The sequence below is a fragment of the Rhinolophus sinicus genome, chromosome 17 (genome assembly GCF_057876585.1).
Source record: "Rhinolophus sinicus isolate RSI-liver-muscle chromosome 17, RSI-T2T, whole genome shotgun sequence".
Lineage (NCBI taxonomy): Eukaryota > Metazoa > Chordata > Mammalia > Chiroptera > Rhinolophidae > Rhinolophus > Rhinolophus sinicus.
In genome coordinates this window covers 206,788,023-206,803,722 of record NC_142517.1, presented here as the reverse complement: position 1 = coordinate 206,803,722, position 15,700 = coordinate 206,788,023, and the positions used below count along the sequence as shown (strand labels likewise).

The 15,700-nt window shown below is 41.9% G+C and overlaps 1 protein-coding gene across 1 annotated transcript in view; it reads left to right on the top strand.

The window, feature by feature from the left end:
- The window catches only part of PDE6D (phosphodiesterase 6D), a 37,088-nt gene extending 26,032 nt beyond the window's left edge, over positions 1–11,056 (top strand). The window contains exons 2-5 of the mRNA XM_019739815.3: positions 6,982–7,070; positions 7,671–7,796; positions 8,488–8,593; positions 10,454–11,056. Coding sequence (XP_019595374.1) covers positions 6,982–7,070; positions 7,671–7,796; positions 8,488–8,593; positions 10,454–10,535 — 403 coding nt within the window. The 3' untranslated portion in view covers positions 10,536–11,056. The remainder of the gene's footprint in view (positions 1–6,981; positions 7,071–7,670; positions 7,797–8,487; positions 8,594–10,453) is intronic.
- The last annotated feature ends 4,644 nt before the right edge of the window (positions 11,057–15,700 follow it).

Here is a 15,700-nt window from a genome sequence, read left to right as displayed (position 1 = left end):
GCATTGGTTTGAGCATTTTGGTAATTAAGACTTAGTTTTTCTGTGTCTTTTTACAAATAAGTTATTTTTCATTTCATTAAGAAAAAATATGGTAATTTAGAAAGTTGTAATAGAAACAAGGGTGAACTTTAACCTTTGGAGGAAAGGATAAGAAAGATGATGGCAGAGCACAAAGAATAAGATGGTTGTTTTATTGTTGCTTTATTCCTCACCCATAGGGAGGGAGGCAGCGGGAGATAGAGGGAGAAGCCTGAGCTTCAGAGTCTGACCATCATTCCAAATCCTGGGCTGCTACTTCTCAGCTGTGTAACTTTTTAGGGTTCTTAACAGCTCTGCATTATTGCTTTTCTCTTAGTCTCATCACACAATGAGAAACTGCCATTTTTTGGAACAAGTTTTTCTTCGCAGCCTTTACAGCATTATATAAAAAAGACAGAGGGCGTTTCCTTCTCTCAGTGATGGAAATGGACTAGTCACATTTGATGCTTTTTAGAAAGATTTTCTTGGGGTGATATGGATGGCTTTGCTCTACAGTTGGTACATCTGTGGCAATTGTAGCCAGCCTCTGCCAATGACAATTACCGTGTCTTACCATTTTCCTCTGTCATGGTTGCCTCCATAGAGGTCCTCTACGCCAAAGCAGGGTTTCTTCCCATCTCCTTTTATCAGCTTGTCTGGTGTGGCCTTGTGGTGATCATAACACTTAATTGGTCCCCAAAAGGCAACTCAACTCTTGATTTTGCTGGCTCCTCTAGTGAGAGACTTCAAAACAAGCGTCCGAACTGACCAGAGCACGCAGAGATGCATGAGGGCATGGTGTATTATTCACTGTGCCCAGGTGAGAATGGGGGATAGGAAGGGGTCTGAAGCAGGAAAGGAGACCAGAGATGTCTGTGCCACAGTGTAAAGAACTTTAAGTGATGAGCTAAGAATTCAAGGAATTTTCTCCGAACAGTGAACATCTTTTGAGGGTTTCTGAAGTGATGATATGCTCCAGCCTGTATTTTAGGAATGCAACGCTAGTCACAGTGTATTAGGTTATAAAGACTAGACAAGTGGTACCTCAAGTTTATTGCACATAAGAATTGCTTTCTAAAATGAGCATTCCCAGACCCTGGAGAGATTCTGATTAAATAGGTCTGAGATGCCTTGGAAACAGCATTTTAAACAAGATCTCAAAGCATCCTTTGGGAAACAATGGACTAGACATTGAAGGAGAGAGATTAGTTGGGAGGCTATCGTATCAACAATATAAAAGAAAAAATACCTTAAGAGAACCAGCTTAACAGCAAGTATCAACAGTATGAAAAAAATCATTGTTTTCTAGTGATTTTCTTAGGAGTCATGCAGATCTAGGTTCTGGGACCGCTGTAAACTGAGTGGTCCCAAGAGTCTCTCTAAGGAGGTGCCACTGAAGCCAGGACCTGAGCGTGTGAAGAGTCAAGGGCAAGAGCGCTCAGGTGGGCATCGCAGGCAGAAGAGACGCCAGTGTTGGAGAAAGAAAGGACTCCGTTGTGGCTAGAGCGCGCTGGCTGGGCTGCCTTGTGAACTGTGGGAAGATCTCGATTGTTTTTTAAGTGCAAAGGAAAACGGGGATTGACATCTAATTTACAATTTTAAGAAACCACTTCCTTCTGTGAGGAGAATGGATTAGAGGCGAGAATAGAAGCAAGGAAAACCATCAGGAGGCTAGATAGATGATTATGAATTAACAATAATAATAATACTAATAGCTAACATACTGCTTAATACCCAGGCACTGTTCTAAACACTTTACAGGAACCAACTCGTTTAAGCGTGCTCTCCAGTGAGACCAGGGGTGTCCAAACTGCAGCGCATGATCCGTTGTTAATTGGCCCGCAGCAAATTCCAAAAATATATTTAGTTTACTTAAATAAACCAGGTGAGGCAATACGTACTTCACCTCGAGTGAGTGGACCGGCTGTTTGTGTATTTTACCGCATATGGCCCTTGGTGAAAACCGTTGAAAAAAGTTTGGACAGCCCTGAGTTAGACCCTCTTTAATTCTCAAAAGTACCACAGTTTGGATGATAAATTACAGGAAACTATGAATCAGCCAATTAACATTTTCAAAGAGACTTAACAGTTAAGAGCACATGGTCTTCCTCCATCAATTCAAAACCATTCTGTGAAAGCCACTAACCAAGACAAGTCTTACAACTCAATATTACAGTAGGAAAAACGACTCTCATCTCCAAACTTCCTGAGCTCTTTCTTTTTCTTACCTTCTGTCCTGGCACTGTCTCTTGGTTCTGTCTCTTTCACTCCCTCTCTCATGTCTGTCTTTCTCTCTCTCCCTGTTGATGTGTGTTCTGTGTTTCTTTCCTCTTTCCCCTCTGCCTTCCTTGTTCACTCTCTCTGCTCTCTTCCTCTCCCCTAATCTCCCTCAGCTGGCCAGTGAAGTACTTGCATGTACAGTGGATCTGTTCTGTTTAATATATAAAAATTGATGTGGACCATTTCTATTTAAAACTAATTAAGTCTCCAAGAGCCAGTGTACTCATTCCAAAATGCTTCTAGATGGTTGTTACAAAATATTTTAAATCGTTTATCCCAGTTCCTGCATTCACATCCCTGGAGGAAATTTACCTAGAACCCCATTCATCTGGCAGAGTTTCTTCCCATCCCCAGGCCTTCCCTTCCCACTCCGCCGCCACCACCTCAGTGACCGCCGTCTCTGCCTTGGGTCTGTCCCCAGCTCCTGCCCTGGACTGAACCTAAATTGTACCCCTTCACATTTATTCTTTAAAACATCGGAGGACTTATGTAACTGTCCGAGGTGAGCCAAGTGTCCCTCATGCCTCCATAATGTTTACCTTCATTTACTTCCTTTTTCACCTTTCCTAAGGTTTGGCACTTGACGCACTGTTGATTTTTCTCTGAAGCTTATTTTTAAGATGCTCTCACTTTTCTGTGTGAGAGTATTTCTTTTGCCTGCCTGGTTGTACATAAGAGGCTACCTACCAGGGACAGCTCTCCTCAGGGCGGAGGCTTCCTTGGTGATTGTCCGGCACATAAATCACCAGGGAGCTTTTAAATGAGAAAAGACCTGGCTGACCCGGCAGGTGGTGTTTATAAATAGTCCTCCCGCTCCCCTCTTTAAAGCCTGTCCGCCTAATCCTCTCCTCTCTCAAGATTGGAAGTGACTTGACCTTTGAGTCTTAAAACTCAGGCTCTTTTTCTCTGAAAAATCTGGTTGGCAAAAAGCTGTTAAGACAAAAATTGTTTTCAGCCAGGTGACAACCAGCCATCAAAACTTGCCTTTCATTTCCAACATTTTTAGCCAAGTATGCGTCCTCTTTTGAGGACCAGCTTTTCTCATTATTTTAAGATCTACACCTACATCAATAATTTTTATTTTGTTTTACTAATAGACTAGCATGGATTTGTATTTTTATGATTTATAAAGTTATTCCCAAATGGCTACATGTCTACCATGAACTAGGAGCCTTCTTTTCCACCCCTAAAATTACAGAATTTGGAGGGGCTCTAAGTAGCTTCTATCCCACTGTTGTTGGATGAGCTCTGTTTTCAGTTCTCTAATTTCGTATTGTTTATTGAGGATAAAAATCCTACAGGTCTTGTTAGGATAATAAACTGAAGCAAGTGATATAGACATAGGCAGTTTTTCAGATTAGGGTACAGGCAGGAAATGCCTAATTGTTGAACTGACCAAAGGTATTTTTTTAATAATTTTCCCAAAAAGATAAGTAAGTCCTTCACCTGATTATTTATAAAGAGAAGAGGTGCTAATGTTAGGGAGATAAACCAGGTATTTTTAGTAGCTTCTCTCCCTTGCTATAAAATGGAAGAATCTGAAATTCACTGTCCACTCACAGAGAACACTATAATTTAAGACGTTTTTCTTTTTATCTCCTAATAGATTGAAGAGTAAGTCCCGGTCCCAGACTTTTCTTTGCTGACCTGGGCCAGTGGCAGCAATGCTTTTTCTGGTGGGTGCTAGGTCTGAGCCAGCTGTTGCGTTGTGAGGGGAACCCCTTCTAGAAGGCTTTTATTGCGGTAGTTTGGCTAGAATGCCCCCACCTGAATGCGAGCCTGGAACTTGAGAAGTAATTTTAGTTTTGTTGTTTAACTTAAGAAAGTCTGGTGTTCAGAGTAGTTTGTATTGGTACAAAATAGAGTGTAAAGAGAGAATGAAAATCATGAACTGAGGAAGTCAAATGAGTACTGTACCTTCTGAAAACTTTGGGCTAAAATGTCTAAGGTCGTACTATTTAGATAGGAGCTCAGAGTGGACTTGCTAGAGCAAGTTAGGGAAGCTTTCTCTTAACATGTGGAGACCCCAGATGGGTAAGCATATTTGTAGTAATTAGAATTCTAAGACGTGACCTAAGCAAGTATGTACACTTTTGACTTGCTTTTGAATTTAGGTGTTACCAAAAAAAAAGTAGTTTAGAAATATGAAGCAACTCTTCTAGTTGCTATAGTGCAAAACAGTCACTGCCTTCCACTGGGGAAGGGAGGCTGCAAGGTGCTGCTGGAATGAGGTTTGGTTTCTAGACAGCAAAAGAAAAAAGAAAAAAAGAAAAAAAAAAACGACACCTAAACTGTATCAACTGTATTTATCTGAAGCTCAGTCTCTTTACAAATCCTAACCCTCTTTCTCATAGTTAGCCTCCACGTGAGGATAATATTGATTCTCTCTTCTTTTAATGATTTGTCCATTGTTTTTAAAAAACAAACAAAGAAACTCAGGACTATCTTTTTCTAAATTTAATCTTTATTTTTATCAAAGTTGGATGGTACATCGTTAGAGTCATAGTTCTACCCAGTTTCTCACGAAGAGCAGCATTCCATGTCCTCCCACTCCTATTTTCTACTCCCCAGAGAAAACCATTTTCGAGTCTTTCCAGCTGATTTATTTGGTATGTATCTTGGTATTTCTAAATAGCACATTGTGGCTGTCTTAAGGTTTTTTAGGTATTTTTTATTGACTTCACACTATGGAAAATGACACTTGACACCTGACCACACATACACACTCTTCTTCCTCTATCCTCCCAGGTTAATTGTGTTGGCTCCATAGTCTGTGTTTTTATTATTTTGACTATGTCAGCACCATTTGCAATGAAGCCATGTAATATACTGTGACTACAACTTTCTTTCAGTACCACCTTTTTTTCCCTGATGTTAATAATTGTCTTGGATTTTTATTCATTTGCTTAGATTTTCTGTACCTTCACTAATTTAAACCCCCTCCCCATCTCCCCTAACTGTATCAATCTTCTTTCCATTGTAAACACATTGGATATTCTATGAATTTCATCTAAAAGAAAATCTCTCCCTGAGCATTCTGACCTGCTCCTGTCTGGACCCCTAGTCACCTTCCAGGCCTCTATAAAGAGTTATTATCCTCAGGTCTCTTTCACTGTGACTCCAAGGACACCTTCACCTGTCTCTTGTTTTAGATCCCTTGCTTTCTGGATCCAGTGTTGTCCTCTTCCTTGCTGTTCTCTGTCGTTTTGAAGGAGCATATTATTATTAGTTTCTTGAGAAAGTAAAGTGTTCTTTTTAGTTTTGGGAATCATGTCCCTGAGGATTTTAAAGGCACTGCTCCATTTTTTTTTTTTAATCCTACAGAGTCCTATTGAAAAGTCTGTTTCATTCTGACTGTTTTTCCCCATTCTGATTTTGACCCATTATGTGACAATTTGTTTTCCCTCTGGATGCTTCTCTTTAATCTTGACGTTCTGCAAGTTCACAATAATGTGACTTGGGCACTTGCTGGACCGTTTTCATCTGGGACATTTTCTTGAATTACTTCTTTGATGATTTCCTCTCTTCGGTTTTTTTTATTCCTTCTCGAACTCCTATTAGTTAGATGTTGGATTTTTTTGACTGATTTCCAGCTTTTGTGTCTTTACTCTCCTGTTTTCTATCCTTACTGCCTTTTTTTTTTTTCTTTCCTGAAAGAGTTCTTCAACTTTATCTTCCAATCCTTGCATTGAGTTGTTTGGTTCTGCTATCATAATATATAATTTTCTAGAGTTCTTTTTTGTTCTCTGAGTGTTCTCTTTTTATATTGGTATTATTACTCATTTATTGTATGATGAACAATACAGTTGCTAGAAAATATTTATACTTAAGTTAGAAGATATTTTCTGACTGAGATTATCTATCAATTGACTGACCTCAAAAATTGTAATCTTGAGCCAGAGAAAATCACCTAAAATATGCAAAATTCAACTGTGTATCATTTTTAGTGACTGTAAGGCTTATGTTGTCTCTGATTGTTTTTGTTTGTTTTTAATGCTCCTTTTTAAAATTTTGTATCTGCTTCTGTAGTCTCTTTTTTCCTCTAAGTTGCTTTTTTCCTCTTTGTTTTGGTCTGTCTTTCATAAAAATGCTTTCTTGAGTTTCTGGTGATGCTTTGCTATATGGTCACATTTAAGAGCAGGCCACTGAAAAGTTACTTGAGAGCTCTGGACTTGAGAGTAAAACGTAGGGACTGTGATCTTTACAGTGATTTGCCCGAGTTGTTTCCTAGGATGCTACTTATATCTGTTGCTTTAGATCTTGTCTTGGCTGGTCAGATTCTGTTGGAAAATTTGAAATTTTACATTGTTCATTTTCTACCTCTTTCTTGCAATTTCTAACTATGTACAGTCTTTGGGTTCTTATGTTGTAGATAAAATATCTCCTCTGAGAGTAGTAGATTGGGGGAGGGAGGTTAGCACTTTGTGAGAGGTATAGCTGTCTAACTATTACATTGTTTTGTACATCTGAAACTAATAATAAAAAAAGAAGAAGAAGAATACAACACAAAATTTAAAACAATACACAAAATATATATCTCCTCTGAGTTTTATGCTTCTTCCTTTAGATGGGTTTTGGACACTCCACACATTCTTTCTTGCTTTCATGGCACTTAGCTGTTAGGCCGAGTACAAAGTAGGAGTCATTTTCAGTGCCTTATTTTTCCTTAATGTATTTGATCAGAAATTGGATGAACCTTCGGGATGCTGAGACAGGGAAGATACTCTGGCAAGGAACAGAAGACCTGTCAGTCCCCGGCGTGGAGCATGAAGGTACTGGCCCACCCTTTGTCTTCCCTGGGCTGAGACTGGAGGACAGGGCTAAGCACGCAGCAGCTCAGTCAGTGCAGATCCAATAGGAGGGCAGGCCCTGGAGGCACAGCACGCCAGTCCAGGTGTTGTTGAGATTTCTACTTCCTTTCTTATGCTTCTGTCTCCCACTTCCCAAAACCCACTTAGTGTAGAAATTTTAGCATTAGAATATACCCAAAAATATAAACTAAGGTCTCAACTTATTTTTTTCCAAAGTAAAATTTGCCTTTTTATCTCCCTGAAATAAAAGAAAAACTAAGGGGTTTAAACCAACAGAACGGAGTAGAAAGACGGTGCCCATTCAGCCCCTTTCCTGATGAGAGTAGCTCGTAAGGCCCTTAGATGCACTAAATCTGGTGTTCCTTGAAGATCTTTCAGTCAAATGCATTTGACCAATTAGGGACCTCTGCCTTTAATTAAAAAGTATAATTCTATTACCAAAGCATTCTCTGCAATTTAGCATAGATAATGGGTTCTCTAAATCAGCTCCCAGAAACTTGAAGCACCATAGTCATTCGGTTTTCATTTAGAATGACTTCAATATTTCTTTTTCTTTACCAGCCCGTGTTCCCAAGAAAATTCTCAAGTGCAAGGCAGTGTCTCGCGAATTGAACTTCTCTTCAGCAGAGCAAATGGAAAAATTCCGCCTGGAACAAAAAGTTTACTTCAAAGGGCAATGCCTAGAAGGTATTCTGCTGCCTCCAGGCCTGAAATCCAGGCTCAGGGTGACAGGGACACAAGACCCAGTGAACTAAAGCACTGCTTTGATAACATTCATTTTGCATCTCAATCTGTGATAGGATTCCTACACCCTGCAAACAAAAAGAAAGCTGGCACAAAAAGGGGCTTTGCACCCAACCAGAGGCTTTCTGACACTGGGCTGAGGATTGGTGCCTGCTTTGTCACTGACGTGGTATTGTGGCACGGTCACAGGGAAGCTGCCCCGGAGGGCCTGGTACCGTGCTCTCCAGACAGGCACACAGATTTGACAAGGGCCCCTCTGCACTGAGTTTTCACCAGGAAGCGTAAGAGTGCACATGTGTCCCAGAGCTCAGATGCCAAGTGGGCGGCCTAGTCCATATGTCTGTTTATAATTACATCCAACCTACTTCTAAGAAAGTGTGGCTTATACTGGACTCGCCCACTGGCCCTAGTCCTTAGACCCCGGAGCATAGGGAGCAGGCGTCTGGTGTGGTTCAGAGGGCAGTCTGAAGGGGGCTTCCACGTCCTTTCTATGCCTCTGGCCTGACGGGTTTCCGATGGCTTCATTGGTAGTTCTCAGGGTAAGAAGAGGCTCACTCTAAAAGAGGGGAAAAAGAGCCCTGATACTATATAATATCTGGGGCACCCGCTCACCCGCTTTTCCTTCTCCCTTCAGAATGGTTCTTCGAGTTTGGCTTTGTGATCCCTAACTCCACAAACACCTGGCAGTCCCTGATAGAGGCAGCGCCCGAGTCCCAGATGATGCCAGCCAGCGTGCTAACGTGAGTGAGCAGGCCGCAGGATCGTGGAGTGTGTCTAGAAGCAGGCATTCCTGGCAGGTGGGACTCGTGGTCCCATTCAGCGGGCAGACAAGCTAGGTGGAAAGTGAGGGTAAAAGAATAACCCGGGGGATCCAAGGTTACAGGTTACTGACTTTTGTCATATGAAAAAGACAGTGTGATACAAAGGGGAGAATAAAAACCTTTAGATTAGACTCTTAGACTAAATTCCTGATTGATCCTGACAAGTTGTTTAATCTCGGACAATGTACTTACCTCTCTGGGCCTTGCTCTCCTCCTCTCTAAACATGGAATTAATAATGCTCTGTCACAGAGGTATAGTGAGGATCAAGTGAGATGACATGGAAGGAAACTGGCACGTAATTAAAATATATTAAATCCATGCTAATTTCCTCCCTTTGCTGACCATCAAACTTCTGGTGCTCTATTTAGATAGCCTTTAACAGAATCTGGCAAAGTCCTAATTCTGTTTTAGAGGATAATGTTTTGTTACAGTTTTTCAGAGACTAGCTTTCCATTTTAATAGCTATACTTTCTGCTCACAGAATAATTCGTTTGTCCTTTATCCAAAAACACTGTCAATAACGGCCCACCCACCATTTTCTCTTGGGAAAAGACAGTCTTTCAAAGGTTTAAGTAATAGTGCCTAGTAACAATTTATTCACATACATAATTGTATCATGTTGGATAATCTCATTAAACAGGTCCTTTATGAAAGCCACATTGAAATTGTAAATAGAGATTATTTACTTTGTCTTTAATAGGTTTTTAATTAGAATAATAGGTATTTTTATATTCTATGAACCAATCAGATCTTGAGTTCCTTATTTACCTTTTTTATATGTAATTGCCAACAAAAATGTATCTGCTGGCTAATAATGATCCTGGGAAAGTATAATGTAGTCTGTAGAAGGGCATTTTTTAGATTTCATTAACCTTAATTTGACTTCTTGGCCAGCCTGATTTCTTTCAGGTGCTAAAACCAATAAGTCTGTGTTAATATATTTAGGTTATTGAAGTCATGTCTTATTTTTCAGAACCCCAAAACAGTACCTCTTCTGCCCTTAACTCAGTTCAAAAGTGGTTTGGTTTGCAAACACTGAGATATCCACCAAGGAAAATGAAATTCTACTCTACCTAACACAGGTGTATCATTTGAGGTTCTTTGGTTTCAAGCGGTAGAAACTGACCCTGGGCCAACATGACAGAGTTGAAAGGGTAGGGATGAGCACGGGGCAGCTCCAGAGATGCAGATGGCAGGAATCTGTGGATGGTTTCCTCAAGGAGCAACCAACCATAGGAAGTATCCTGCTCAGGAAAGAGTGTCTGATTGGCCCTGATTACATCCAGTGCCCACCCCTTTGTCAGGTGAGGGAAGGGCCATTTGATTGACCAGTGGACTAGAGATACATGGTTCCCCAAAAGAAGAGCAGAGTGCTATTACCCAAAGTGAGGAAAATAGATGCAGGACAGACCAACTCACAGCCGAATCATAAGGAAAAGTACCACTCCTGCAGGCTGCAGGTTTCATGTGCATCAGAAAGGCAGTCATATTTACAAGCACCCCTGTATGCAGAGCACTCTGCTAAGGGCCTTAAGTGTACCAAGGATTAAGACATGTTCTCTCTCCTGATTTCCGAACTTGAGGAAGACAAACCTAGTCATAAGTTAAACGTCATGTTAGACTTCTAACCCCATATGGACACAAATTTTATGTCCCCAAGCCAAGGTTCTAGGTGGGTGCATGTCCATGGGTCCAGCAGACCCAGATTGAAACTACTTTGTGAAAATGAAATCTGTTGCCTAATACATCACTCTCTTGCCCTCTCTTCTTACTTATAGTGGGAATGTTATCATAGAGACAAAGTTTTTTGACGACGATCTTCTTGTAAGCACATCCAGAGTGAGACTTTTCTACGTTTGAGAGAAGAATGTATGTGCATTTCAAGAATTTGGGGGGGTTTTTTGGGGGGGCGGAGGAGGAAACTGTTTACTTATTTCCTCCACACATTTGATTTTTGACACTTCCACCCCTAATTCCTTCTATGACAAAACCCACCTGAGGCCACCAGGGGACCAGCTCTCTGTGTAGGTAACCAGATGGCTTTTTTCCCTCAAGCTGCCATCTTCCACTGACCAGACTTAACTCCCCACCTCAGACCAGGGCAGAGGGCGTGCCTCGACTCCTTCCCAGGGTAAACACAGGGACAAACACATACCACGGGCTGATGCTGTTCCTGTCACCCTCCCTGCCTCTTCCTGCAGGGGACACATCTTCCTTTGGCCCCTGGTTTTGGAAAAATTCATGTTCTTGACCCATGTTTAGTCTTTTCCTACTGTTTCTATTTCATACATTCTCATACGTTTAACTTGTAAAATAGACTGTGATATTATTATTACGTAATGAATTGAAACATATGAATTAAAATATTCCTACAGTCTTTAGCATGGCACTGCTTTCATCTCTCCTTTTTCCGGAACATGAACCTGGCTCCGTGATGGGAAAAAAGATGTTTATCGGACCGTAGAATCACAACAGTATTTTACTCCAGAGAGTGACATAGATCTCGCTGTGCCTGAGTGCTTCAGTTCCTGCTTCCCAAGAACCTAAAACATACCTGAACAGAATCTATTACCTTAACTTTGTGTTTTAGATCTGATATTTAGTGATCCCTTCTACAACATACATGCTCCCTTTGTTAGTTTGTTTGTTGTTTTAGCTTTTCCCATTCCTTTATAATGGGCATTTCTTCAAGAGGTTTCCAGAAAGTAGAAGTTCTAAGTTGGTAGAGTAGGGACTCATATGCCTAAGTGAGAGAACAGAAGTGAGAAAATGAAGAAAAGATCTCCCTGAAGTTAACTGCAGATCCCTGGGTAAGCGTCCGGGATGGGCTGGGACGCTGGGGGGCTTTAAAAAACTGCCATCAGAGGATGCCAGTGTGGGAGAGAAGTGATTATTATATCTGCAGTGCTTTCAAGAGTAACATAAGAGAGAAAATTTAAAAAGATTCTCTTTTAGGAACTTACCTCTGAGCTACGAGTAGCCTTCACTGTCCTTTATAAAATACCAACAATTAAAAGTTTTTCAGTTCCCAAAATAGTATGGTCTGAGGCTAGAGGAGAGGAGAATACACCAAGAGATGGGCCATCCCTGGTGTAGACCTGCTCCCGCTTCCTGCTCCCCGTCACTTACTGAAGGCACTGTTTGCTTCTGTGGGTGGGGAGGAGAAGCAGTGCATTTTTAGTATACTGTCCCCATATTTCAGTGACAGTTCTGTTCCTCACATTAGATCTGTTGTCTTGAAAAGCTCATTTTTAATTACCAAAGATTGGATTAAAAAAACAAAAAAGCAAGGTAAAAATGAGTGAAGGTTTCCTTTTGCTTTCTGAAAATGCCATCTCTTAAATTCTTTAAGCATTATACATTCACCACATGCATAGTTACTGAGCACTTTTTATGTACCAGACACCATTCTAAATAGTGGAGATACTTCCTGGACAAGATAAGTGAAGTCCCTGCCATTGGATTCCAATGAGAGGAGAACAGAGAGCAGATCATTTCAGGTAGTATGTAACCAGTGCTCTGAAAAAAACAGGACAGGGCAACGGCAGCAGCATTCTGGAGTGAGCAGGTGAAGAAACAGAAGGAAGTCAGCAGCAAACAGCTTCAAATCCCCAAAACAGGATTGACAAGTCCCTTGCAGGCCAACAGCCTGGAAAGCCAGGTTCTACTCAAAAGAAGAGATTTTTTTTAATCCCTTAGACTGGCATCAACAGAACAAGAACCAGGTGTGCGCATTTGATTGTCTAGTTTCCTACAGCGAACTCGGGATCTGCTAGGAAAGGCCCTACCTGTGGGAGGAAGGAAAGCCTGCCCCTTCCAGCCTGGTGTAGTATGAAGAGGAGAAAGGAGTGGGGAGCAGGAAAAAGAGGTCCTTGCTCTCCTTCACCCTCCAGGCTTGGGTGGGAGGGGCAGGGAGCAGCCTCTGCCCAGGTGTGGGGGAAAGATGAGAACTTCTGGAGGTCAGAGGGGAGGGATGGGCTGCCCCACAATCCAGTAGGTCGAGGCCTGTTGCCGTGGCTTCGGAAACCTCTCCTTCATTGTCCTCCATGCCCACTGCCGCACCTCGCTTCCTTTAAGCGTCTGGGGCCTGTCCAACCGATGGCACTGGCTCCCCTTCTCAATTGTCCTTCACATCACAACCAGAGAGCCCCAGGATGTGCGTCTGACCACCAATCCCTCTGTATTGCCAAGTTTATTTTTAGAACTCCTTGCTATTGACCTGGTGATTGCTGTAGAGCTTTCGAAACATCCTGTTAAAATGGTCCTCAAAGTGAAGACGTCATCTGGCTTAACAGTTTTTTTGGTGATTTTATTTGGTCTGAAACTGAGCAGCTTTGACTGTAACTTTGAATAGGCTGAGGGGTGGAATGGAGTGGAGTCATGAGAATAGAGATCTGGTGAAGACATTCGGTTCCCAAACTGTACACCAAGGTGCCCCAGGGGCCTGCAGCAAACTCACAGGAGCGCTGCAGGACCTTTTAATTTTCAAAGGAAGTACAGTGATACGGGACGTCTGTCACGTACTGCTCAAACTATTAGCTCAAGATAGTTCAGTTTGAACATTAGAACACACTACATGCTTTTTGATGAGGTATCTTTAGGAGACCAGGTTTTTGGAGGTTTGGGTTGTAAAAAGCAAGTACACCTCAAAAATCAGTGTGAACAGGAAATGAGGGTGGTAGCGTCTAATCTGATTCCAAGGTTTGAGAAGCTGTGCAGTGCCACAGGCACACACCCCATTAGTGAGTCATTGTGATTATAAATGAAATAAAAACATTTTCTCTCAATTTATGTGGCTTTTTCCCCCCAAATAATGCAATAGCCACTAAGTTAGGACATAAGTACTTAATAAGTTATTTGGACCTAACTACTTAATAAAGGGCATAATTAGTTACTTACTTGGCCTAGTTGCACCATGAAAAAAATTAGACACACTAAGGAAGCAGTGAATAGAGAAAGTCTGGTGACCTCTGGTAAGCCCGTGGTTTTAAAACATGCCTTTCAGAGGGTTGGAAACACACATCTCCATCTCCGGCAGCAATAAGTGGGGTGCTGAACACCCACTTCTGAACTCGAGGCAGCTCCTGGTCCCATGGAGTGCTTTTGAATTGTACTTATTAAAGAAAATATATTCAAAGAAAAAGAAGGCATTTACTTAGATTTCTTAGAATGGCTTTTTAAGTGATTTGATTTATTGAAACCATCCCCCAAATAGCTCTTCTCAATTATAAGACGATAAGCAAAATTATTGTCACTTGAATTTTTAATTTATATTCTAATTATCACTTTCATTTTGGGCTAACGTATGTGCATTTGAGCTAAACAATTTGCTCTCTGAATATTTTATGGTGCACAGGGTGCCCATATAATGGCACAGCATATGATCAGTCTAACTAGTTAGAGAACTTGGGGTTTTATTTTGCTGTTTTATGTTATTACAGCAGTTGATGATGGTCATTTCTTCCATGCTACCTTGTTGGTTATAGAGATCGTTTACTCGGGGCCCAGCCCATGGTCAGGATTGGAATCCAAATCATCTCTTCCAGCAGATATCTGCTAACTTTGAATTGGCTTACCTTCAGCAACAGTCTACAATTCATTGCTATAATTAGGCTAAGGTTACAATCAGTTTTTCTTGGAGGGTTTACCGTCACATAAAGGTAGACATTTTATGACATGGAAATGGTTTTATGATCATAATGAGCCTCAAACCTTTCCAGGCCCAAATGATGTCATTATGGCACAGAATTCTGGGATGTCAGGTGTGGGCTTGGGAGGAGACACACCAGCATTTGCTGAGGAAAACCTTGCCTCTGCCCACAGGCACTTCCTTGGCCTCCCTGGGGAGGCAAGTGGCCACTGGCAGTACCACATCTAAAACAATGTCACTGCATAACAAGAGGCTAACCATTTCAAGTTTAGTCCTTGTTTGTGATTTTGGCAGACCCCCTAGGCAGAGTAGGAAATTCATAAAATGCCCACCCACCTAATAATAGGACCCATTTGATGTCAAGGTCAGGAAATGTTCTCTCTTCAGAATGGATTGAGACAACATTGTCCCCACGGAAAGGAAAGAGCAGCTGCCTGGTAGAGATGCTTACTGAGAGGTTGACTGGTGGAGGAGCCTCAAAGCTCTCAGGGACAGTGTTGACAAAGGGATCAGAATTGTAGAATCTACTGTCACCTCCCCCAAGGGACTGGAACCCATCCTTCCCCGCATTTTCAAGACTAGGTGACTTCCCAGCAGGCCACGGCCCTGGGCTCCATTGGAAACCACAGGAGTCTGACGTGGGACATTTTGAGGGACTAGAGAGAAGGACCCAGAGAATAACTATGTGGAAAGGGGTACAAGTTTTCCTAGGACACAGAATAGAGTTGCAGATGAATTTCAAGGTCCAAAAAGTATGTGCACATTTTTTGGATCTTGAAATATAGGGTCTTTCCAGAAAGATTTGTACCAGTTTCCACTCTTTGCTGTCCCCCACCTACTGACACCAGTCACCTCCTGGGCTGGGTTGACAGCACCAGCTGAGCATGGGGCCCGAACCAGCTGCAGCCGGGGAGCCAGAAGGAGGCCCGTGCAGGGTTCTAAGAGCCAGATTGTAGAACTGGTTCCCAAAAGAATCTTTTCCCATCATCTGTTTAGTTCAGCAAATATTTCCTGAGCCCTGGTGAGGGTCTTTGTTGTGCAAGTTCAGCTTTTTCTGGGCACTAATGTCCTTCAATATGTTATAAGGCTTTCTGAGAAAAAAAATCAAGGTCAACTAAATCTGGTGCGAGCTGCATGTTAAACCTTCCTCTTGGAGAGCCTTGATATATTAAAGACGCAGTGAGTTCTGCAGAAAGAAAGCCCTTTTAACATTGCTTACCCCAGCACGTCACCAAACAGGATGGATCTCACCTCTTAGGCACAGCTTTGGACAGAGACTTAGGAAGCGCCAGGCTACATGCCTTTGGGGGTCTCACCCCTTATCCAGCAGCCTCAGAGCAATGAAGTTAGTTCAGTGAGACTGTTTGACTGTGAG